Raw genomic sequence first — 25,470 nt, 5'->3', positions numbered from 1 at the left:
TTTTTTTCTAGCGTGAACGATTATGTGATTGGTTTAAAGCGCTCAGAGCTTATACTAGTATGGTATAGAGCGCTATATAAATGCAATCTATTAATATATTATTATCCCGTTCATCGGGGGTTTGTTTGTGTTTTAGCGCTTAAAACAGCCGCTCACACTGTTCACCTCCTAGAAAGCCAAGAATGTGAATCGTGTTCTAGGATCTGCTGGGGTAATGATTATTGTACAGCACAGAGAGCACGCCGTAGAGGATGGGGCCTTGACCATCAATGATTTATTTATGGAGGCACCAGCCATCCATGTCCATGTCCAGTTTTAGCCTGTAGAGCATGGGGATGAGCTATATAAACGCAATTTTTTACAAGCTTGCAAAACTTTTCCAAACCCCAGTCGGGGACACCCAATATTACAACTTCAGATTACGTGACAACAAACAGAATTACATCAGGTGGGACTTGTTCTGGTGTTGTGTGTACGTGACCATAAGGCTCTCACATTCCTGACAGTCAAATGCAGGAGAGCCCCTGGAAATTCAGGGCAGTCGGCAAGCCAGTTTTTACTATCATTTACTATAATCATTCTACTTGCAAAAATGTTTAGCCCCCCAACAGGTGTTAGCCCAGACAACATAAGAATAGCTACTTACATTGTCTCTTGTGTGGGAATGACGGGCCTTCTAGGGTCAAGAAGAGCCTTTGGCAGAGACAAAATTCCTCCAATTTTGAGGGCAACTGAAAAGCAGACAAATAAATGGTTAACTCTTCTTCATACTTGGAATTATTTTCCACATTTTGATGGATTTTTTTCCCCAGAAATACGTAACACGAGGTACGCATGAAAAATGTTCATAAAATGGCTAGAATTGGGTCAAAGTGAAAGAGGAAGTAGTCTATATATCCATCTAACACTTCAGGGTCATATTAAACCTGCTCGGATTCGTAAGACATCGCATTCGCCGTAATACTTCACGCACTCTGTCATGTAATTGGACACTGGGACCGTTCACTCAGGTAGGGGCAAGTTCATTGGACACTCCTATCGTCCAAGACTACGATGTAATGAAGTCACAACTCTTAAGGTCACACTAAGCTAAGAATGATTCAATTTCCATCTCTGAAGTGTGCTAAAAAGGTGGAAACAAAACATTAAATTGAGAGAACAATTTATTCATATTAAAAAAAAAGTGGTTGAAATTCATAATGACAACACAATATCAATAACGAGAAGTAACACAATTTGTCAGCACATCTCACAAATGAAATATTGAGCAGGTAAGCCCGAGAATTTAGGAATTTAGCAAGGAGTACTATATCTCAAGCATCTCCTTGATACAGTACTCCTTGGAATTTAGAAAAATAGCGTAACTAACTTTGAACTTACCGATGATGTTTTTACTGGTGATGCCCTTTTCGGTGACCGTGGACTCCATGGCGTAGATTGGCTCGGGGAAGATGTAGGACTGTCTGAGCACCAGGGGAGGGGACGGGGGGGAGAAGGAGGAGAAGGCTGTGGAGTTGCTCTGCTCTTTGCCCTCGTACATCTCCAGCACCGCGATCTCGTTTCGGCGGTACCGCTCGTTGAAGTACGAGTACTGCACGGAGAGATGAGTGGATAGACGGATGGATGAATGGATGGGTGAATGGATGGATGGCTACATGGATGGGTGGACAGATAGATGGATGGATGGATGAATGGACAGATAGCCAGATGGATGGACAGATGAACCGATGGCATGGATGGACGGATGGATAGACCATTGGGCAAACGCATCTGTGTGCTGATCTTTCAGTCCCAAAATACAAATCTTCTAAATGCAAGCTACCAGCGATGACTCATCACATCCAGTACTCTAAGTAGATCTGCTGCATGGGTCACGAGTAAGTGTGTGTGTGTGTGTGTGTGTGTGTGTGTGTGTGTGTGTGCGTGCGTGCGTGTGTGTGTGGGCGTGTGTGTGTGGGGGCGTGTGGGCGTGCCCTGATCTTTCAGTTTAGTTTTAGTTTTAGTAGAGGTTTTACGGCGCTCGCAACTGTATAAGGTCATATGAGCGCCAAGGGGTGGATGTCAACAGAGAAGTCCTTACTTACAGGGAATCAGACTTACTCTGCTCACCTCTCTAGCTTCAACAGCACAAAGTCTGCTTCGACTATCAAGGCACCCCAGAAATAGTGGGTCAAAAGAGTGACAAACATACAAAAGAAGTAGAGGAAAAATGACGATAGTAAGGATTAGGAAAGAAAAAGCAGCAGTTCCCTGTTGCAGTTCAGGCACAGTATGAGCATGACATTGATGAATCAGCCCATTTACAATTCCACTGAGCACAAAAACATGTTAATGTCCCCCCTTTGGGAATGGCCTAAAGACACTTCAGTCAGTAGCATAGCCCCGGGGGGTATGTGTGAGCGTGCGTGGGCCTGCGTGTGTGCATGTATGTCTGTGCTCGTGCTGATCTTTCGGTCGTTACAGAACACAAATCTTCTACTCGCAGACTGCCACAAACGACTCACCACGACCCAGTTCTCTGAGTGGATCAGCTGCACCGGGCCACGAGACCGCTTGTGTGTCTGGTGGTACACCATGTGACCCGTCACACTGTCAACGAGGTACAAGGCGAAGAAGGCGGATGGATCTGGAAAATAATATCAATAATAACACTAATAATAACGATAATAATGACAATAATTATTAATAATTCAATATATGGTAGCTTTTAAGGACAAGCGGGCTGACCCAGATTTCGGGGGTTTCCAGAAATCTTGACCTATACCAAAAGTGGGCATAGCCCTACCTATAGGAGAAGTTTGGTTTCATAGGTGCGTATATTTGTTTGGTTATTGAGAAAACTCTCCTTGTCTCATAAAGAAACTGAACAAAAAGTAAAAAACTTTACCTTTAATTTTGTCAAAACAGCATTTTTCGGGATAGCCCCCTTGTGCTTAACACTTTGCCATCATATTTTGGGGAAAATCCAAAGAAACTGGGTGGTAAACATCGCCAGTTGGCGAGATGAGGCGGCGAAGTGTTAAAAGCGACCATATGTGCACATATAATAAATATACTGCATTACGGCTATTGATACCCCCAGAAGACCCGTGTTACTCCGAAATATTCTCAGCTTCCCGGGAAGCATGCTGTGCAAGCTGCGGATTTCCCGCACTCAAACACCCAACAAATTGATCAGATCTTTTACTTTCTATAGCCACGTACCCATTCTCACATGGGCGAAGTGACGAAAATTCATGTAAAGCTGTCCCCCTAATTTTGTGCAAAAAAAATTCTGAAATTATGCAAACTGAGCCCAAAAATGTGAAATTATGCGATTCCGTTAATTTTAACAATGAATGATAAAGGAAAATATCCGGTAATCAGAAATTATGCAAAAAATGATCAAATTTTGCTAAATTATGCGGGGTGTATAAAACCATGGGGACAGGTAAAGAGCCTTTCCCCAAGGACACAATCATACTTTTATGTAATCAAAAAGAAAAACTCTCTTACTTTTGCCCTGAGTGACGGGCGGCTCCTCGCCCTCCGCGACTATGGCCACGATGTTGGGGTTGAGGTATTTGTACAACACGCTGCGATCGCCCAACACTCGGCCCTGGGAGTGCACGTGTTCTGAAACAAAAGGAGGCAGAGAGACATATGCCGTTAGTGGGAGGTTAAAAAAGAAGTAACTGAGGATGAGGTTGTTTTTAGTACCTGGGAGTGGACGTGTTTTGATACTCAAGGAGAGGCGTACCGTCAATGTTATAGGTTACAAAGGAAGTAACTGAAGATGAGGTCAGTTTTAGTCCCCAGAATTGGATGTGCTTTGAAACTCAAGGAGAGACATACCGTTTGTGACTAGCTACAAGGGGAAGTAACTGAGGATAAGTTTGTGTTTAGTTCCTGGGAGTGGATGTGTTTTGAAATGAAAGGAGAGACCATCAGCAACAGGATACAAAGGAAGAAATGTGGATGAAGTTGGGTTTTTTTTAGTTACAGAAAGAGTTTTATGGCACTTGCAACGCAATTAGGTCATATATATGCTCAAGATTTGAGGTGTTACTAGAGAGTAGTATTAAAAAAAGAAAAGGAGAAGGAGAGATAAGGACAATAAGTAAAGTGGATGGACAGCACCTAGAGAGAAAGAAAGAAAAGCCAAGAAAGACAGCAAAACCCAGAGAGAGAGAGAGAAGGAAAAGAACTACAACGACTTGACTGAGCACTGAGCCAGCACCCACCGATGGCTCTCTTCTTGTAGACTCCAGTCACCGTCTGCTGGGACTTCTGAAGGTCAAGGTTCCAGACTTGCTCGATAGCCACACCTTTAGTCCCACCAGGCAGCAGTCTGAAATAGCGGTGAGAGAAAAAAATGTTCTAAAATAGTGATAATGTGACTTCTTCTTAAGCTTACTCTTTGTTATGAATTGTTTTCACCGTTATTAAAAATGGAGACAGGACAAGAAAGCACTGAGGTCGGGAATAGTGTTGTAAGAGTAGGAGAGGTAGGGTGGGGAGAAAGGGGGGGGGGGGGGGGGGGGGTCAGAATCCCCACAGTCAAGTTGTGGGGGAAAAATCAAGCAAACAGTAAAACCACTAGAAATATTATATAAAAGTACATTTCATTTCCATAGATATCTCCTAGCTTCACTGATTTCGTTTAGTTTTAGCAAGAGTTTTACGGCACTTGCAACACAATCAGGTCATATAAGTGCCGAAGATTAGAGGTGTTACAAGAGAGTTACAAACATGAAAAAGAAGGAGGAAAGATAGAGACGATAGACATCTGATAGGAAAGAAGAAGCACACCACACCAGAGCACCCGCCAACCACCCACCTAGACAGAAACATAATACACAGGAAAAAAAAAAGACGATGAATAAGGGCGATAGATGACAGACATGAAAGAAGAAGCAAACCACACTGAGAGCACCTGCCAACCACCCACGGAGAACATAACTCCCAGTTTACTCGGTGAGAAAAGGAAAATGCCAAAAATAGCCCACCTGTAACCGGTCATGGTCCCAGCCTCGGGGTCGAGCAGATGGAAGTACATTTGCATGCTCGCCTCTGTCAGCAGTGACATACTGGACTTGGGGTATACGTGAGGCTGAAAATCAAGGGGATAAAAAAGAATTAGAATAAAATAAATTTAAAAAACAAAACAAAAAAAACCCTCAATTATTAAACACAAAAGCGCCAGATGATAGAATTGGGCAGGGTAAAAAAACCCAACAAAAAACAAATAAAAAACAAAACAAAATGCAAAAGAAAACCCCCCTCCCCCAACAAAACAAAAACTGAAATAAAACACTAATTTCACAGAACGCAAATCACAGCATATATAAATACTATCTGTTCCATCAAATATAGTGAGAATAATTAAACTGTCAATTTCGAACACATGATTTTTTAGAAAAGAATTTTGCTGTGATTTCTTGCCACCTCAATGAGTAGATAAAAAGTGTAAGCAAATCACTTCTTTCTTGAAGTGAAATTTCTCCTGGGTAAGCGATGCACGTAATAGACAAGTTTAACCTACAGAAAATGGCATCAACTGAAAGTGTACAAATTTGACACCAGCGTTGATTTTCAGCCCGGGGGGGTGGGGGGGAGGCACAGCATCGGGAAACATGTGTCTCACAATTCTGTCGAACCTGAATCAACAACAAACATTACAGATTTTTCACCTACCTGGATATTTTCATCAATCAGAATGATGCCCTTCAGGAAATCGGAATCCATCTCTGCCAACATGTCTGCTTGGACCACCTTGTAGCCAAGGTCAAATCCCTCTGACGTATGGCCCGAGAGCAAAGCTCCAGTGACGGGGTTCAAGGACACCAACAGTCCATTGCCCGTTTTCTGCGGAAAATTTAGGGAGGAATTATTATTGCACAAATCCATACCAAGGAATTATGACTGTCCCCGTGGTTTTATGCACCCCGCATAATTCAGCAAAATTTGATCATTTTTTGCACAATTTCTGATTATTTTCCTTTAAAATCAAGAAAGATTTCTTTTTAGTGTGCGCTGAAGACTTAACATTTTTAGGTCGAATCTTACATGAAGTAACATGCGGAAATATTCAATTATGGGACCGATCTATCCAGGATATGTTTTGAAAGATTAAAAAACAACAACACAACAACTAAAACAAAGAAAGATCCCCCTCCCCCCAAAAAAAAACAAAAAACATTTACATGGTCAGAGTAAAACACTGTCAAGACTATTTCATTATCGGTTAACAGTTGCAAAGCGTATAGAGCTTGCTGTAGCTCATTAATATGCCCAATATAAGTGTTATCATAATTATCATAACCATCACTATTATTGCTATCATAATCATCATCATCAGTTTAGTTTTAGTAGAGGTTTTACGGCGCTCGGAACGGCATAAGGTCATATGAGCGCCAAGGAGCGGATGTCAACAGAGAAGTCCATACAGGGAATCAGACTTACTCTGCTCGCCTCTCTACTAGCTTCAACAGCACAAAGTCTGCTTCGACTATCAAGGCACCCCGGAAATAGTGGGTCACAAGAGTGTGACAAACATACAAAAGAAGTAGAGGAAAAAATGTCGATAGTAAGGATTAGGAAAGAAAAAGCAGCAGTTCCCTGTTGAAGCTCAGGTACAGTTATGAGCATAACATTGTTAAATCAGCCCATTTACAATTCTACTGTGCATTAGACCGAGAAATGTCCCCCCTTTGGGAATGGCCTAAAGACACTTCAGTCAGTGGCACCGCCTCGGGGGGTATCATGAAAAGCAAGCAGCCAGTACCTGGCTCACACCCAGCACGGTGCACTGAGGCTCATGGGGGAAGTGGGCCGTGGTTCTCTGCACCACCACCATCAGCTTCTGCTCGCCACGCCGCTGGAACGGGGTCAGGGTCGGCACAAACTGTTGCCAGGCAATCTTGCCAGTGTGGCTCCGGATACCGTAGATCTGTGAGGAAAAAATAAAATAAAATAACACGCTAAAAACATTTAATCAATTGAACTATCCAGGAAGATTTTTGAGCGAGGCGATATTTTCATTGACTATCTCAGTCTTTCTGCCGTGATGTTGTATCCCTCTCAACCCGGGTTGGCCCTGACAGGCAGGGTTGGAAGCTCGCCTCCTATATTACCTAAATTATGTCGATGAGAGTATAAAAACATCTTCATTAAATAATAATAATAAATGGCATTTACATAACGCTCAACCCCGATTAAAGTACACAGGCTCTGGGCGCTTTACAATACAGTACAAACAGTAACATAAAACGTTGTGTTCTGACTAAAAGAAAATCACTCCAAATACCCATCTTATTAATTTAAAAACAGAAACGACTTCAGCTGACATTTGAATGAATCAAAAGATCTGATCTCTCTTAAGGTACTTGGTAAAGCATTCCAGATCTTGGGGCCTTGGTGTACACAAAAAATAAAAAAAAATAAAAAATTGCGCCCACCTTCCCAGCAGCTGTGGCCACCACAATGATCTTGTGCAGGTTAAAGTCGTCTCGGATCAGATCCTCCTCCTCCGGCTCCTCCTCCTCTATCGCTTCCATGGCCACCGAGTGGTGGTGCGTGTGACCTTGGATGCGGCTCATCAAGTTCTTGGCAAACATCTGGCGGGGGAGACGAAGACAACAACGATAACGTAAACATTTGATGGGTCAAACGACAACAACAACGATAACGTAAACTTCCGTAACGCCAACATCTGGCGGAGCAGACAAAAACAACGACGATAATCTGACGGGGCAGAAGAAAACAAAACAACAACGATAACGTAAGCATCTGATGGTTTTAGTTTTGGTAGAGGTTTTACGGCGCTCGCAACTGCATAAGGTCATATGAGCGCTAGAAGATTAGGTGTTACAAGAGAGTAACAAACATAAAAAAGAAGAAGGGGAGATAAGGACGATAGATGTTTGATAGGAAAGAAGGAGCAAACCACAACAGAGCGCCCGCCAACCACCCACACATCTGATAGGGCAGACGACAACAACGACAACAACGTAAACAAATGAAAAGAACGCATAAACCTTTCCCAAAGCCAAGGCAGTGAACAGTTTTAAATTTACAACAAAAAAGACTACTGGCCATATCAGCCAACTATCTTATAGACTGGGATAAAAGTCTTTGCAGACAACACAAAAAAAAAAATTTTTGTAAAGAAGGAGAAATATGTCTGAAAAATATTCTACGCACTAACTTTTAAAACTTCAAATGAAAGCAGTTCAGAAATTCGTATGACTTCTGCAAAAACTTGTAGACACAATCAGTATTATCAGGCCTGAGTTGTTTTAGTAAGAGTATTACGGCACTTGCAACACAATAAGGTCATATAAGTGACGAAGATTTGTTTTAGTAGAGGTTTTACAGCGCTTGCAACTGCATATGGTCATATGAGCGCCAGAAGATTAGAGGTTTTACAAGAGAGTAACAAACACAAAAAAAGGAGGGGAGATAAAGACGATCAATGTTTGATAGGAGCACCCGCCAACCACCCACGGCCTGAGTTGTCAATGATTACAGAATTACCTAGGCCTCAGGGAAGTGAAGGCTAAAAATAACCTGCTACTGCAAGGATTAAATTAATTACCTTCAGTTGGGAGAACTGGGCCTGGAACCTCTTCAGGAACATCGCTGGGAGATTTTCTGAATGTGAGAAAAGATGAAGAAGTCCTTTGGTTAATTATAGAATAAAAAGAAAACATTTTGCTTAAACTAAAAGAATAGTCATTTGATCGAGCTTTTCAATCTCACATCAAAACTCAGTCACACTTTCATGGCATGGGCACTTGCAACACAAATAGGTCTTATAAAAGTGCCTTAGATTATACGTTTTACTGGAGAGTAACATACAAAGAAAAGAAGGAGAAATGATTAGGAAGAATATTTTTGACAGGAGAAAAGGAGCAAACCACAGAAAGATGGACAGGAACAATTAAGGAGCACTCAGAACGGCCACCGATCACCCACATTGACAGATTGTTACCTTCTTTCGCTCCAAATTCGTCCTCAAACTTGGCCTGGTTCTCCGAGACGGGCAGGTCGACCATGTGTACCCCCAGGATGTAGGCCATAGCCTCCTCCCTCCTCCACGCTGCCTTGTCTGGGGACAAACAGTTGAGGGGTTTTCTTAGCAAGAGTTTTACGGCACTTGCAACACAAATAGGTCAAGGAAATGCTTAATCAGCTGCTTGCACTGTATGCTTCCCGGGAAGCTGAGAATGTTTCGGAGTGTTCTATGGTCTGCTGGGGTAATAATATAGTGTAAAGCGCATAGAGCCTGCTGTTGAGCGGGGAATGCGCTATACAAATGCTATTTATCATTATTATTATTAAGATTAGAGGTGTTACAGGAGAGTAACATGCAAAATAAAAGAAAGAGGAGAGATGAGGACGATAAATGTTTGATTAGACAGAAGGCACAAATCACCCCCCAAAAAATTTTTAAAGAAAAAAAAAAAATAATAAAAAATAAAGACGAAGAAGCTGTTTCCAGAACTTGTACACAACTCAATCGGGGGCTCTCGTGGCCAAGAGGTTAAGGTGTTGGCCTCTCATTCAAAGGTCCCGGGTTCGAATCCGGGTAGCGACCGAAAAATTTTCTTCTCTAAAATTGCCTCCTTTCCTGCTCTCTAGCAATATTCTGTTGTCTGCTTTCATTTCCACTTTCTGCCCCCACCCCCTCACCTCCTTTGCCCCCTCCTCTGGGCTCCTGACTCTTTCTGCAGCCTTTCTACTGCTACTCCTTGGCTCCTCCTTATTGCTGTCTTTCTGTCACACCCCTGATCTTCTGGTAGGAAAGATCTACACCTAGCCTTCTCGGACAAGGGCGAAAAATCTCGGAGGGCCCGTGTGCAAGTTGCGCACGTTAAAGATCCCTTGGTGGTCTAAAATCAATAAGAGTAGGCTTCGGCCGCCACCCGGGCAAAATTCAAAATTTCCTACCAACTGAAAATATTAGGTGTGTCCCGCGCGCTCATATGACCTTATGCAGTTGCGAGCGCCGTAAAACACTTTACAATAACAAAAACACAACTCAGCCTAAGACACGGCCTTCTTACTTTTCTGAGCAAAATGCAGAGAATAGTCCTCTGCGGCAAAGATGAGCTTGCAGCCGGGCCGGTTGCTGCTGTCTTTCTTCTTGGAGAACAGGAATGGAAACATCTGCAGGAAAAAAAAAAGAAGCAAATTTGAATTTGGTTTAAGCAGACCTGCCAAACACTCCACTGTCAAAAAATAGAGTTTTCTGAAAAAAACAACAAAAAAACTCTCAGAAAATCGGGAGTTTGGGGAAAAAAATCAGTCTCCAGAACCCCGGTAGATTAAGATTACATAACATGCACATAAACGCAATATACGTTGTTTTTTTCCATGTTGTTTACGAATAAAATACACACGAATTGATGGAAACAGAATTCAAGAAAAAAATTGGATTATCTGCCGATCTCATAGGGATTCTCCGACGTACCCCAAAATATCAGAGACTTCTGACTTTATCTGTCATGCCTGCTTATAGAATCCACCATTGTAAACTACGAGAACACGGTCTGGCACGGGACAACCAGAACAGATTCAAAAGCCACAAGCGTTTGTGGGGATACTGTTAAGCCCTTTTCTCTGCAGGCAAAAGTAAGGGCTCGATTCCAAGACAGGAAAAGATAAATTTAATTTAGTTTTAAAAGCATATGCGGTACCCACCAACCACACCCACCCACAAAGATTTACAACTGACATATGACGACATACTTTGACTTTTTTTTGTTATAGTAAGCGTTTTACGGCACTTGCAGCACAATAAGGTTATATAAGTGCCGAAGATTAGAGGTGCTACAAGAGAGTAATAAACGCAAAAAAGAAAAAAGGAAGATAAAGGCGATAGATCTTTGATAGGAAACAAGAAGCAAACCACACCAGAGCACCTGCCAACCACCCACATACTTTGAGAGGACTTCCGTGATAGTGAGCAAACGGAATGCGCTGGGACAACTCCGGGATGTCAGTCTCTGCCTGCAGGTCTGTGCCGCTCAGCAGCAGAGTCTGAGGAAAGAAAGAGCAATGGTAAATTCTGAAGAAAAAACAACCAACATCTGAAAGTCTTATCCTGTCCATTCATCATCACAGCTTGAAGCAAGCGACCCCCCCCCCCCCCCCATACACACACAAAACCCCAAACAAATAATATACACAATTATTTTATAATAGTTCTTACTCATTGTACTAAACTTTCTTACCACGCATTGGTTAGCAAATTGTGTCTTACCTCGGCATCAGCTCGGGCCAAGCTGAGAACAATCGGCTTCTCGGCATGGACCATTACTTGAGCAGCATACGTCTGGAACCAAAATAATTGTTTTCCCATGAGAACATTTTTCTTTTAAAAAAATCGGGATTAGCTAGAACTTTTCGAAAAGACCTTTAGCTTTCTGGTTAAAAAAAAAAGATCACTTCTCGCTTTTAGTTTAAACAAAAGTGAAGTACGAGTAGAATCTATGCTAAAATTTCAGAATATTTTTTTACCGGCTAGCAACAAAAATCTTTGCATTCACAATAAATTGAGAGAATGTTATAATACCAAAAATACATTGTCTTGAATTTAAAAAACCTCAAATAGTGGAAAAAGAATGAAATGTATATAATGATAGACGTGGTAAGTTTGTAAATGTGAGAACAAAATCAAATCCATGTTAAGACCTACTTTTGAAGATTACAAAACAACTAAATCTATTTCAACATTTTACAAGTAAGCCTATCTAATCACATCAGCGACAAGATATTACCTTATCCATGGCCTTGTAGACGCTGAACGCTTGCGGGGACGTGCGGGACATCAGGACCAGAGAGTCGGCCTTGGAGCGGAACAGAATGGTTGAGCCCAGCTCTGGCACCACCGCCTCGATGCCGGACACAGCGGACGTCTCCACATCGAGTTCCTGCCACCGACGACAAGGGGAAATAACCATCACAGCCTTAGGCAACATAGGGAAATACAATCAGTGCCACAGACAACATGGGGAAATAACCATCACAGCTTTAGGCTCGCTAACTTTTTCAAAACCCAGTCAGGGACACCTTATAATACAGCATCATAACACAACAAATGTAGTTATAGTTTTACATTTTACAGCATTTGCATCACAAGGAGACATACACATGCCAAAGATTAGATGTGTTATGGTGTTACAAGAGAGTAACAAACACAAAAAAAGAAGGAGAGATAAGGATGATAGATGTTTTAAAGGAAAGAAGGAGGAAACTACACCAGAGCACCCGAATTACATCAAACTATCATTTTTAACATCAGAAAATGCAAATTATGAGAAAACCTTGGTATAAAATGTAAACAATGGCCTATCGTGAGAATGTTCTAAAATGATATACCCAGGTTTATCCAGGTAAAATAAATTGTAAAGCACATAGAGCCTATTCTTACATTGTAAAGCACATAGAGCCTATTCTTACATTGTAAAGCACATAGAGCCTATTCTTACAACGGGATATGGGCTATATTATTGCAACCTACTATTTTTATCATCATTACGCGGGCAGTATTGCATACAGACGTAAGTCATTTTTGGCGGCCTTTGAGATACGTCTGTATGCAATACTGCCCGCGATCATTAGGCATTTAACTGACTCATGGGCTTCATTCTCATTTTTGTTCACACATCCGGTTCTTGAGTTGACAATTTTCCTTCATCATGAGCAAGTCTGTGAGGATGCAATACTAGAAAACTGAGAATACATACTTTTCTATACCCCCCCCCCCCCCCCAATAAAAAACAACCCAAAACCGACTTCCAAACTTAGACCCTTAAAAAATAAATTAAATGTGTTTTTTTTGGTGTTTTTTTTTCCCATACCGGTTGATTGTCTGTCGGCTCTGTACTTACGTTCAAGTTGGTGGGCAGGAAAACTTTGCCGTTGTCCAGTGACAACAGCTGGAGCGAGCTCGTCTGAGGCGCGTAGCACACAAAGTGTTTGCTGTCTTCCATTATTACACAGCTGTGAGGGGAGAAAGTAAGAGAATCTTTGTTCAGTTTTAGTTGGGAGAGCATTTCGGCACTTGCACCACAAATAGATCACATGCATATAAGCACCACAGGTTAGAAGTGATATGAGAGGGTAACAAACCAATTTCCTCAAGCATATATTGCAAGCTGCCATCTATAGTTGTGAAAACACTCACATACTGATAAGATAATTATAACATGTAATTAAAAAAACACAACTAAACTATAATAACATATGAATAATAATATGAATAATAATAATAAAAATAACATGATTATCTATCTACGTTATACATTATTGGGCATTCTCATACGCACATTTTTGTACTAATCAGATGGCGTCAATATCATAGAAATGGGCAAGGGATACAAAAAAAAAAATAACATGATTATCTATACCTGGTATCAATGGCAATCCACGGAGCCGGGATGTTGTTCTGCTGCTTGACCAATCCCTCCTTACTGACAGTGACCGCTGTGACCCGCTGGGCCGGGGAGATGCCCACAGCCACGTAGCTGCTGCCGCTGTCCTGGATGTACCAGCGCTCGATCGTGTCACTGGGGGGGGGGGGGGGGGGGGGAGAGGAAGATTCAGCTTAACCCTCAGGGACCACTTGTGCCATATTCAATGATAATAATAATAATAATTGTACCTGTACTTCCTGTATTGCCTGTCCTGGGCAACAAGGTCATTGCACACCGGACAGGTCCATAAATGCTCAGTTTCCCCCAGCACCAAAGCCGGCAAGGTATCCATACTGATTGTTCCGGTGGCTGTTTGATTATAGCGACGACGTCTTTCCTTTCCAGACAATTGTATCTCTATCTATATAGGACATACCTAGGCGCTACAGCATGCTCTATTTGCTTTACAACTGCAGTCAAGATTGTCTGAGACGGCCACACATCTTGGAGGAGAAAAATGATTAGTTAGTTTTAGTAGAGACTTTACGGCGTTCGCAACTGCACAAGGTCATATAAGTGCCAGAAGATTAGAGGTGTTACACGAGAGTAACAAACATAAAAAGAAGAAGGGGAGATAAGGACGATAGATCGTTTGAAAGGAAAGAAGAAGCAAACCACACCAGAGCACCCGCCAAACACCCACAAAAATGGTTAATAATAATAATAAAAACAATAATAATAAGATAGCATTTGTACAGCGCAAATCCCCGCTCAACAGCAAGCTCTATGCGCTTCACAATCTTTACTATTACCCCAGCAGACCTGAGAGCAGCATTCTGAAAAAATCTCAACTTCCTGGGAAGCATACAGTGCAAGTGGCCATTTATAGGCGCTAAAACACTAACATGCTGACAAGATCTTTCGCTGTCTATGGCCGGTACCCATCCCCACCTGGGTGAAGTGAGGAAAATTTGTGTAAAGTGCCTTTCCCAAGGACACAACGTCGGGCCCGTGGCTCAAACCTCCTAACCCGCAACCTCACCATTATGAGTCGGGTAGCCCAACCACTAGGTGTCTCAGACAGGTGGATGTCTTAGACAGGTGGATGTCTTAGACAGGTGGATGTCTTACACAGGCGGATGTCTCAGTCTCAGACAGGCGGATGTCTTAGACAGGTGAATGTCTCAGACAGGTGAATGTCTCAGTCTCAGACAGGCGGATGTCTTAGACAGGTGAATGTCTCAGACAGGAGGATGTCTTACACAGAGTCATTGCAATGTAATAAACATGCAAGGGAGGAAATAGTCAGTGGCCTTATGTACAGGTGATTGTCTTACTCAGGTGGCCATAAGAGCAGGTTTGACTTAACCTTATTTTGCTGCTCCTAAAAAAAAATATGTTGGGGCCCACTCAACCAGTACACCGATAATACAGCATCTCTTTATCCATATACTATCTGCAAAATTACTTTTCAGTATAGGAGTAAACCCTTTAAAAGTGTACATTCTGAAAATAAGTTTTTATTTGCTGGTTTCGTAACAAAGAAACTGAAAAGACAAAATATTTTGTCGATAGTAATTTTTTAAAAGCCGGCTGCTTTAGTTTCCGACAGTCTGTTGCATAATTGTATAAAACAGCAACAAAATTACATTAAAACTATTTCTAAATACAGCCAAACATTCTCCTATGGATAACTATCAAAGACAATCACCTGTAAAAATTACGTTCAATTTCCAGTGTCTTTTTTTCTCCAGTAGGACGACACTGTCCATAAAGGCCACTTGTCTAAGACAATCACTTTTCTCTTCTATAAAGGGCGGCTGTCTTTGACAGTTTCGACTACATACTTTACTTTACTTTACCCGTCCTCTTGTACCTCTAGGGCGTTGAGGGGAGAAAGAGCTTCCTGTTTTTAGCAAGTTTGATGGCCTGGTTGGGTGGGATATTTGATATGGATATTTGTATCTTCTCAGTCAGGGTATCCTTCACACCCTGGATCCAGGTCTTTCCTAGTCTTCCTCTTGCCTTGTACCCTGATACTTTCCTGTAGTAGGCTTTACTGGCAAGCTGGTTAGGTGCCATATATATGTGTGAGATGTCCAAACCACCTGATTGTTTGCCTTCGAAAACAGTGGAGGACAGGTGTTGTTCCCACCATTTCTCTGATCCTGTTGTTTCTGACCATGTCCCTTCTGGACTGCATAGGTGGAACGTCCACTATAATTTTATGCATGTTCCTGGCAATGCGTTTTCGTGACATCATCGCCCCGATGACAGGCACGAAAAACGATGCGCGCGCCCACTTGCCGTTTGCCGAAGACAGGCAAAATCTTGAGTCTGTCAGTGATTTGACGCTACACAGAGCTGACCTAGATCTAGATAGGTCCAAATCTAGGCCATGAAGCCTTCAGATTGAAATTATTGCCTCAATTGCTTTTCAGAACGGCTCAAATGTATGGTATGTAAAACAATTATTTCTAGCAAATATTAAATGAAATTGGAAACAAAAATATGCCTACGGTTCAAAATTATCCGTTTTCGTGGGTGAATCGAGGAGCGGCTGCAGATTCCACGCAAGGCAAAAGATCGTGCATGTACGAAAATTGTGTTGCCCGATAAACTTTGCGTAATGCAAGCAAAAGATCTAATTTGCATACAATGCTTTGCCCGGAGTCTGCAAAAAATAACAAGGGGGCGCGAGGCCATGCCGATACAAATGGCGACTTACCTGTTGGGCAGCTCTGCCTTCCAGTCTTCCATCCCATCAGAGATTCTCAAACAGTGCATCGTGCTGGACGTGGTGACCACAACTTGATCCACTGATGAACAGACACAGCAAGTTTTACTTTAGCAGATAAAACTTTTACTTTTGGTTTTGTAAGAGTTTTTAAAATATTTTTTTTAATTTTTAAGAAGAGGTTTTTCGGCGCTCACAAGTGCATAAGGTAATATGAGCGCCAGAAGATTAGAGGTGTTACAAGAGAGAGTAACAAACATAAAAAAGAAGAAGGGGAGATAAGGACGATAGATGTTTGATAGGAAAGAAGAAGCAAACTGCACCAGAGCACCCGCCAATCACCCATATTTTGTACGAGTTGTACAGCACTTGCAACACAAATAGGTCATTATAGGTGCTGAAGATTTGAAGCGTTACTTAAGAGTAGCATACAGAGAAAAGGAGGTGGAGAGATAAGCATGGACGATAGATTTTTTTCACAAGAAAGATGGAGCAAACCACCCCAGAGCACCTGTCAACCATTCACTTGGCACATTTCAAATGTGTAGCAGACAAAATATTTTAAAGAAAAAAAAAAAAAAAGACAGATATTATAGACTGTATGGAAAGTTAACTAAAAAAAGATATGACGACAATTCAATCATTAAAATAATTCAGAGCTTCAATTTTAGTAAGAAATTTAAGGCACTTGAAACACAAATAGGTCATTTAAGTGCCAAAGATTAGAGATGTTATTGGAGTGTAACACATAAAGAAAAGAAGGAGGAATATGGATGAAAAATGTTTGATAGGAAAGAAAGAGCATACTACACCAGAGCACCTGTCAACCACCCACTCTTAATTAATGTAAAAAAAAAAAAATTTTGGTTAATGAGAATGAATGCCACAGTAATTCAAGCTTCCAACAAGAAGCGAAGCAAACATTAAGCACATGAGTACTGATATGTTTAGGAAACAACTTCTGTCCTGATAATATTACAATCTTACCTTTGTCATTCTTCGTGATAAAGAATCCGGCCGCCCTGACAACGCAAGAGAGAGAGAGAAAGAGGGACAATAATGAATCAGAAAGCACCAACCTTAGAGGAAATTAATTAAAATATGATCCTTGACACCACATACACAGCAAACTTATTCTTCCATGTAGTATTACTGAATAAACTTTTCACATGAAAATGTGCCAACTAAACTTCTACAAATTAAGACTTCATCTTGTTGGGTTCTAGCTGCTGTTGAGCATTTGGTGTGTATAACATGTGGGGAAAAAAGAGCATGAACAAATGTTAAGCTATCGGTTGTTACACTATGTACTAATTTTTAACAGGTAGGTTACACGTAATATTTCTGATCATGTGTTTGGCCGTAGCATTTTATTATTCTATCACTAAGATGCTCCCCTCCTCCCTCTTTCCCAAAAATCTCTGAAACATCCTCAGAACCCCAACAATTAGGAAAATGAAGAAATCATACACATTATTTTCATAGTACAGTGCTAAGACACCCTTAAACTGCCAAAATTTGTGCTCTGGAAAATAAAAACATCATCTTTGAAACTTTTACAATGAATTCAATAAGACAATAAGAGCAGAATCTATTTTATAACTTATAAAGGAGTATTTCATCCAGTTTAACACAATTTAGCTTTTAAAAGTTGTTAGATCTGAATGCATTTCCGTTTTCAATGGGATAGCTAATAGTGTGACTGCTGACAAAATACTTAACAATCAGTCACACAAATGGACCCAAACATTGAAACACAGTTTCTCAAGGTTCACGAACTTTAGTTTTAGTTTTAGTAAAAGTTTTACGCAGTATTCGAAACAGAAAAGGTCATATAAATACCGGAGATTTAGAGGTGTTACTAGAGACATAGCTGCCACTCAGAAATTTATAAAAAGGAGGAAATTCACGCGAAGGCGTACGCGCGCTCTCCGAAACCAGTGAGATCCAGAGGCAATATATACTGGAAAATCTAGCCCACTGTTTGGGAAGGGAAAACAGTCATATTGTTAACCATAGGCAACTGAATTAAAATGTATTTGACAAAAAAAAACAACATAAAGGCAGTAAGTTGACTAACAAGCATTCGAGTCAATTTGACACAGTTTGGACTTGGTGACTAAAAATCTAGTGTTTTTTGCCAGCTGGTGTCTCATAAAAAGATTTCTTTCACTTTAAACGTGTACATAGACGTAGAGCAGTATCGGACCAAGGATGCAGGCACTCCTGTACAATTGCGGTCCCGTTTGCACTTAGTGCCCCTGTAGTGTGTTTCTTATTTAGAGATAAACTGAATTAAAATTATAGCCTCGGCTATCTAATCTAGATATCATATATCTAAACATGGGTAGATCTAGATTATATCTAGAATCTAGAGATAGATTTTCTAGATCTAGATCTAGATTCACTTCCGCAGCAGCCACAATAGCCGTCATGTAAACAAACGGGACCGCAATTGCACAGGCACAGGAGTGCCGCGGGCCGCGATTTCTTTCGCAAAAAACGGCTAGATCTAGTTCAATTTTCTAATGAACTTTTCAAGTCGCACACCGGCTGCTTCTTTCTCATTCCAGCTCCTTTTATTTTTGCATTCTGAATCAATTTCTCTCGAATTTCCGCCAATTTCAATGACAACTCGGCGCGCTAACGTCCCGATGCCCGATCGACACTGTGTTGCTCCACAACAATAAACAATGTGAAACTAGCGCTGGGCCTAGAAGAACGGAAGTAGAAAGCTACGGCGGACATGCGCGAACCGCGTTTTCGTCTCTCTCCCGGTTCGGTGTTTTCCGCGTGGAAAAAAAAAAAGGTATGAAATTTGCGACCAAGAGCGGTCCAGCGGAGGAAGGAGGAAAGTTGAGGGAAACGCTAGATGTAGCGGAGTTTCCGCTATTTAGCGGGAAAGTGGCAGCTATGTAGAGAGTAACGTACAAAGAAAAGAAAGAGGAGGGATAAGGACCATCATAGAATTTGAATTTGAATAGAAAGAAGGAGCAAACCACACCAGAGCAACTGCCGACCCCCCACACTCACCGACTTGTGGAGTCCTGCGTCAGACTCTTCTCCCACAGCAAGCTGCCCGAAGCAACCTGCCACTTTCTCACAAACTGCCCCCCCGCATGGATGCTTATCAAAGCTGGAAAAAAAAAAAGGAAAAAAAAAGAGAATAAAACAGCAGTTCATGGCAGTTTTTTAGTTTTAGTAGACGTTTTACAGCGCTCGCAACTGCATAAGGTCATAAGAGCGCCAGAAGATTAGAGGTGTTACAAGAGAGTAACAAACATAAAAAAGAAGAACGGGAAACAAGGACGATAGATGTTTAATAAGAAAGAAGAAGCAAACCACACCAGAGCACCCGCCAACCACCCACAGTTCATTGTTAATTCATTCGTGGTACTACAAAATTGACTACTAATTCCGGGTACAAAAATGGAAACAGTTAGATCCTCAAGTGTCGTCATTTAAAAATTCACATTCTAAAAGATGAGACTGATGACCAACCATTTCGTATCAGAGTAAATGCTTGATCAGGATTTCATTTCTAAAAATAAAGAAATGGAAATTGGGAAAATCATATAGCACTCATCACTTAGAAAGAATAATATGATGGCTGGTTATGTGAACTGAGAACCAAGAGGGAACTTTGGAAAAAGAACCAACACTTTGGTACTTCAGCCCATTCACACTTCTACTGTGTATGAGAACATGTTAATATCCCCCCCCCCCCCCTTTGGGAATGTTAAGACACTTCAGTCAGTAGCACTGCCTTGGCGGGCGAGGGGGGGGGGGGGTGTGACCTACTTCTGTCTCAACTAAAAGGAGTAGAACACACAAACAACCCCCCCCCCTCCCCCCAAAAAAAACAAACCACCAAAAAACAAACAAACAAACCACCAACAAAAAGAGTAAAAAACTTACCATCTCCTTGATGAAGAAAAGCATCAATCCTCCCTCTTATGGAAGACTCAAATATCCTCCTCCATACTATGACAGATTTGGAAAAAAAAAAACCAACATAAAGAAAGGAACCAGATACGACTCACTGACAAGTTTCAATTAATGTTGTTACACATTCAATAGAAGATATATATATCATGCAACAGAAATTATTTCATATAATCTTAATTTCAGATAATTCACTGCAGTGGCAAAGAGATACTCACAGAAAACTCAAACTCGGAGAAAGAAAGATCGGTAAACAACAATGAAATATGAAAGTGAAAGCGAGAAAAAAGGCTTGAATAACCAAACTACTATTATTCATTATTTAAAAAATACAGAGCTAACTAAATGAATGAGTTAAACATAATGCCACAGAATGGTTTAAAAACTTTTAGCACAACACAATATCATGCAATATAAAAACTATCTTCATTACTCTTAAACAAAAGTTTTTAAGTGTATTTATTATTATACACAGTAAGGAGCAACACAGAATCAGAAGCACAATTAGCAATGTTTTCTTCCTCACCGATAGCACCATCATTTGCACTGACGTAGGCAATGACGTTCTTCTCAGAGGCCACCAGAACCTTTTTCCCAGAGGATTGGGACTGATCCCAGTGCAGCTCTTTGACTTTCCCTATGTAATCTTGCTTCCTAGAAAACAAAAATTACAGCAATTGAACAAAATCTCATTACACACACAATATGCATAAAAAGCTACACATTAATAATTTTGGTAAGTATTCTAAAAACCAGTACCACAGTTCTTTGGGATATTATAGTATGGGAGTGTATACAGACCCGGTAGGGGAACTCTTTTGTGATTTCGGAAAGTTTCAGCGCCCTCTTGGCTCAGGGTAGACCTAGGTTCTTCTAGTAGATCTATGGCCTAGGCTAGCGGAGTTTCCGCTATTTAGCGGGAAAGTGGCAGCTATGTAGAGAGTAACGTACAAAGAAAAGAAAGAGGAGGGATAAGGACCATCATAGAATTTGAATTTGAATAGAAAGAAGGAGCAAACCACACCAGAGCAACTGCCGACCCCCCACACTCACCGACTTGTGGAGTCCTGCGTCAGACTCTTCTCCCACAGCAAGCTGCCCGAAGCAACCTGCCACTTTCTCACAAACTGCCCCCCCGCATGGATGCTTATCAAAGCTGGAAAAAAAAAAAGGAAAAAAAAAGAGAATAAAACAGCAGTTCATGGCAGTTTTTTAGTTTTAGTAGACGTTTTACAGCGCTCGCAACTGCATAAGGTCATAAGAGCGCCAGAAGATTAGAGGTGTTACAAGAGAGTAACAAACATAAAAAAGAAGAACGGGAAACAAGGACGATAGATGTTTAATAAGAAAGAAGAAGCAAACCACACCAGAGCACCCGCCAACCACCCACAGTTCATTGTTAATTCATTCGTGGTACTACAAAATTGACTACTAATTCCGGGTACAAAAATGGAAACAGTTAGATCCTCAAGTGTCGTCATTTAAAAATTCACATTCTAAAAGATGAGACTGATGACCAACCATTTCGTATCAGAGTAAATGCTTGATCAGGATTTCATTTCTAAAAATAAAGAAATGGAAATTGGGAAAATCATATAGCACTCATCACTTAGAAAGAATAATATGATGGCTGGTTATGTGAACTGAGAACCAAGAGGGAACTTTGGAAAAAGAACCAACACTTTGGTACTTCAGCCCATTCACACTTCTACTGTGTATGAGAACATGTTAATATCCCCCCCCCCCCCCTTTGGGAATGTTAAGACACTTCAGTCAGTAGCACTGCCTTGGCGGGCGAGGGGGGGGGGGGGTGTGACCTACTTCTGTCTCAACTAAAAGGAGTAGAACACACAAACAACCCCCCCCCCTCCCCCCAAAAAAAACAAACCACCAAAAAACAAACAAACAAACCACCAACAAAAAGAGTAAAAAACTTACCATCTCCTTGATGAAGAAAAGCATCAATCCTCCCTCTTATGGAAGACTCAAATATCCTCCTCCATACTATGACAGATTTGGAAAAAAAAAAACCAACATAAAGAAAGGAACCAGATACGACTCACTGACAAGTTTCAATTAATGTTGTTACACATTCAATAGAAGATATATATATCATGCAACAGAAATTATTTCATATAATCTTAATTTCAGATAATTCACTGCAGTGGCAAAGAGATACTCACAGAAAACTCAAACTCGGAGAAAGAAAGATCGGTAAACAACAATGAAATATGAAAGTGAAAGCGAGAAAAAAGGCTTGAATAACCAAACTACTATTATTCATTATTTAAAAAATACAGAGCTAACTAAATGAATGAGTTAAACATAATGCCACAGAATGGTTTAAAAACTTTTAGCACAACACAATATCATGCAATATAAAAACTATCTTCATTACTCTTAAACAAAAGTTTTTAAGTGTATTTATTATTATACACAGTAAGGAGCAACACAGAATCAGAAGCACAATTAGCAATGTTTTCTTCCTCACCGATAGCACCATCATTTGCACTGACGTAGGCAATGACGTTCTTCTCAGAGGCCACCAGAACCTTTTTCCCAGAGGATTGGGACTGATCCCAGTGCAGCTCTTTGACTTTCCCTATGTAATCTTGCTTCCTAGAAAACAAAAATTACAGCAATTGAACAAAATCTCATTACACACACAATATGCATAAAAAGCTACACATTAATAATTTTGGTAAGTATTCTAAAAACCAGTACCACAGTTCTTTGGGATATTATAGTATGGGAGTGTATACAGACCCGGTAGGGGAACTCTTTTGTGATTTCGGAAAGTTTCAGCGCCCTCTTGGCTCAGGGTAGACCTAGGTTCTTCTAGTAGATCTATGGCCTAGGCTAGGTCTAGATCTAGATCTAGACAGACAGACATAAATCCTTGGTCTAGTTTCGAGGCTAGCCTAGATCTAGATCTAAATGAAGATTGCGGATGTCTTTTCGATGAACGATCGTTTTTCCTCCGTTTTGGAGTTAGGAGGAATTACAATTTGAAGAAAAAAACAATGTCATAATTTCTCTCGAGCAGTCATCCTCTCTATTTCTCTCTCGCTCTGTTGCTCGCCTTCTCTTTTTCTTTGTTTGTCTCTGTCTTTCTTTCTCCCCACCTATTTCCCACTAGACGTCTATATCTTTCTCTCGTTCCCTCCTGCCAACTGGGGCATGTCATACATTTTGCTAGCACTTCCCCCTGCTCTCTCTCTCTCTCACACACACACATTAATGGGTCTGGGCGCTGAAACTTTCCGAAATCACAAAAGAGTTCCCTTACCGGGTCTGTATACTTCGTGACTTTGTTCCCGGTTACCGGGTCTGTATACACTTCGTTATAGTATAGAGTAAAAATAACTTTCTTGTATCTTTTTTTACTTTTTCGTCGCTCCATGATAGTGATAGCATGTTGTGCTAAGATGATTTGTTTGTTGCTTTGCTTTTATGCAATGCGACAGACTCTGTCAGAGAAAAGTTTGCTATATTTTGAGTATTTAAAAGCTTCATAATTTCTCCTTTGTGAGTCATGTGCACAGCCTGCCGAGTTCTGAAACTTTGACTTTCAATTTTTTTCACTGCTTTGGGCTCAGATTGCCTGCTTTTTCCGTTTGCCTTTGTCGTATCACATTTCAGATTTTGCAACTGTTGTTCACTTTTGACATCACCAATACCCTTGTGTCGAAAAATTATTTGGCCAGATCATAGAAACCGAGGGAGGCCAAGGTTGAATTGCTTATCCACTTCACATCTGGTACACCCACCAGTGATTGCACACGCGCATCAGACTTATAAGTTCGAATAGCCATGGTAGGCTTTTCAGACTCGAGTCCGAATAGCCGCAGCCCTTCAATATATAGCCTACAACGGGACCTGCTTCACCAACAAGTGCTTACTGTTAAACTTCTTGACCATTTGCATAGAATTCACACTGATCTGAGAATGCATGACTGAGTTGGCAGGGTAAATTGAGAAGTTTCCCTCCTCACCAGCTCAGGTGTCGGCAAAATTTGGTGCTTTTTCGGTAGTTCCCACCCCCTTTATTTGAGACTTACCTACATCTAGAATCTAGATCTATACGTTTGATTCGCGGTGAGCTAAGATATCAAACCTAACAACTAACAACAGCAAAACATTAAATTATGGTAAAATTCAGGGGGGCATGCCCCCCTGAAACCCCCCTTCCTAACCTATTTTGTTAGGTCAGGGGGGCTCGCCCCCCTGAAACCCCCCTACTTTTGGGGCCAAAACCCGTGAATAACAATTGCGGGGTGGGAACTACCGAAAAAGCGCCCAAAATTTAAGGGGCCGTACCAATTTAAGCTCAAGTCGGGGGGTGGGGGCCACCGACCGAGTTGATCGCTTTGTGCCACAACCACGATGACTGCTTTTTTGCATCCTCAAACTCAATTACAATATGGCTAGCCTCGCCAATCAAATTGACCCAGCCCGATCGCGCTAGTATTCTAGATCTAATTCAGTCAGTTGAGACGACTTGGACTGGGAGTTGGAGCAACAGTTGTTTCACCTAGAGTCTAGAATGTCTAGATTCTAGACCTAAATCTAGAGAAATCTAATCTATAAATTTAGAAAAATCTAGAATCTAGCTGTCGGCTCTGTCAAGACAAATGTACCGGTTAGGGTTAGATCTAGTAGTGTGTGTAAGGAGGCCGACACCCTGCAGTCCTACACACAACAGGCCAGTGTGAGGAAGAGTAGATCTAATCGTAGCAGGGATGTAACTTACCAATCAAACAACCCAGCTTGATCTGGGTACAAAGCATAAACATGGCTAAAGCACACAATACACCACAGAGTGAGGATGCTGACAATATTTGTGTTCGCCATGCCTCTCAGGTCTACTTTTCTTCTAGGCCTATTATCCTTTCTCACTCAATATAATCGACCCAACCCAAGCAAGCAACTTGAATACTCGACTCTTTTGGTAGTCTTTGTGCGATTCGAATATATAACGAAAACTAAATTTCTTCGGCTATAAAGGTTTCGATACTTCGTGATTTCTTTTTGAGATATATCAATTAGGAATAAACTATTGAAGTGCATAATGCAAATCACAAACCTACTCTTGACACTTCAGAAAAAACCGTTCTACAATACATTTACATACAGATCCATTAAATCTTACGTTTTCTTTCATGGAAGCCGATGACCACCTTATCTTTTCTTGTGTTTATATGTTTTACTCTTCATCTCCTCAGTTATTACAGTATGCCCTTGTTGTTTCTCTATTCCTCTTGTGACATCCGTATGCTCTTCCAAATGAAAAATTAGTTCTCTTGCTGTTTTGTGCTGTTAAACAGTTTTCCCCTCCTCTCTGTTGATAGGCCCTACATTTAAATGTCCTAATAGCACAGATAT

At 41.1% G+C, this 25,470-nt stretch overlaps 1 protein-coding gene across 1 annotated transcript in view; it reads right to left on the bottom strand.

The window, feature by feature from the left end:
* The window catches only part of LOC101859795 (ER membrane protein complex subunit 1-like), a 33,430-nt gene extending 8,421 nt beyond the window's left edge, over positions 1 to 25,009 (bottom strand). Inside the window, exons 1-26 of the mRNA XM_013084538.2 lie at positions 24,839 to 25,009; positions 22,577 to 22,704; positions 22,024 to 22,089; positions 21,139 to 21,241; positions 20,612 to 20,745; positions 20,059 to 20,124; positions 19,174 to 19,276; positions 17,128 to 17,162; positions 16,132 to 16,222; positions 13,398 to 13,559; positions 12,879 to 12,990; positions 11,766 to 11,918; positions 11,249 to 11,320; positions 10,927 to 11,025; positions 10,050 to 10,152; positions 8,975 to 9,091; positions 8,579 to 8,634; positions 7,440 to 7,598; positions 6,767 to 6,931; positions 5,677 to 5,847; positions 4,989 to 5,092; positions 4,224 to 4,330; positions 3,496 to 3,615; positions 2,505 to 2,626; positions 1,381 to 1,591; positions 647 to 731 (exon numbers count right to left, since the gene is read on the bottom strand). Coding sequence (XP_012939992.2) covers positions 647 to 731; positions 1,381 to 1,591; positions 2,505 to 2,626; positions 3,496 to 3,615; positions 4,224 to 4,330; positions 4,989 to 5,092; positions 5,677 to 5,847; positions 6,767 to 6,931; positions 7,440 to 7,598; positions 8,579 to 8,634; positions 8,975 to 9,091; positions 10,050 to 10,152; positions 10,927 to 11,025; positions 11,249 to 11,320; positions 11,766 to 11,918; positions 12,879 to 12,990; positions 13,398 to 13,559; positions 16,132 to 16,222; positions 17,128 to 17,162; positions 19,174 to 19,276; positions 20,059 to 20,124; positions 20,612 to 20,745; positions 21,139 to 21,241; positions 22,024 to 22,089; positions 22,577 to 22,704; positions 24,839 to 24,939 — 2,945 coding nt within the window. The 5' untranslated portion in view covers positions 24,940 to 25,009. The remainder of the gene's footprint in view (positions 1 to 646; positions 732 to 1,380; positions 1,592 to 2,504; positions 2,627 to 3,495; positions 3,616 to 4,223; positions 4,331 to 4,988; positions 5,093 to 5,676; positions 5,848 to 6,766; positions 6,932 to 7,439; positions 7,599 to 8,578; positions 8,635 to 8,974; positions 9,092 to 10,049; positions 10,153 to 10,926; positions 11,026 to 11,248; positions 11,321 to 11,765; positions 11,919 to 12,878; positions 12,991 to 13,397; positions 13,560 to 16,131; positions 16,223 to 17,127; positions 17,163 to 19,173; positions 19,277 to 20,058; positions 20,125 to 20,611; positions 20,746 to 21,138; positions 21,242 to 22,023; positions 22,090 to 22,576; positions 22,705 to 24,838) is intronic.
* Between the last annotated feature and the right edge of the window lie 461 nt (positions 25,010 to 25,470).

This window comes from Aplysia californica, unplaced genomic scaffold, assembly GCF_000002075.1.
Source record: "Aplysia californica isolate F4 #8 unplaced genomic scaffold, AplCal3.0 scaffold00301, whole genome shotgun sequence".
Lineage (NCBI taxonomy): Eukaryota > Metazoa > Mollusca > Gastropoda > Aplysiida > Aplysiidae > Aplysia > Aplysia californica.
Note: the sequence above shows the minus strand (reverse complement) of the source record. Positions and strands in the feature narration are given on the sequence as shown.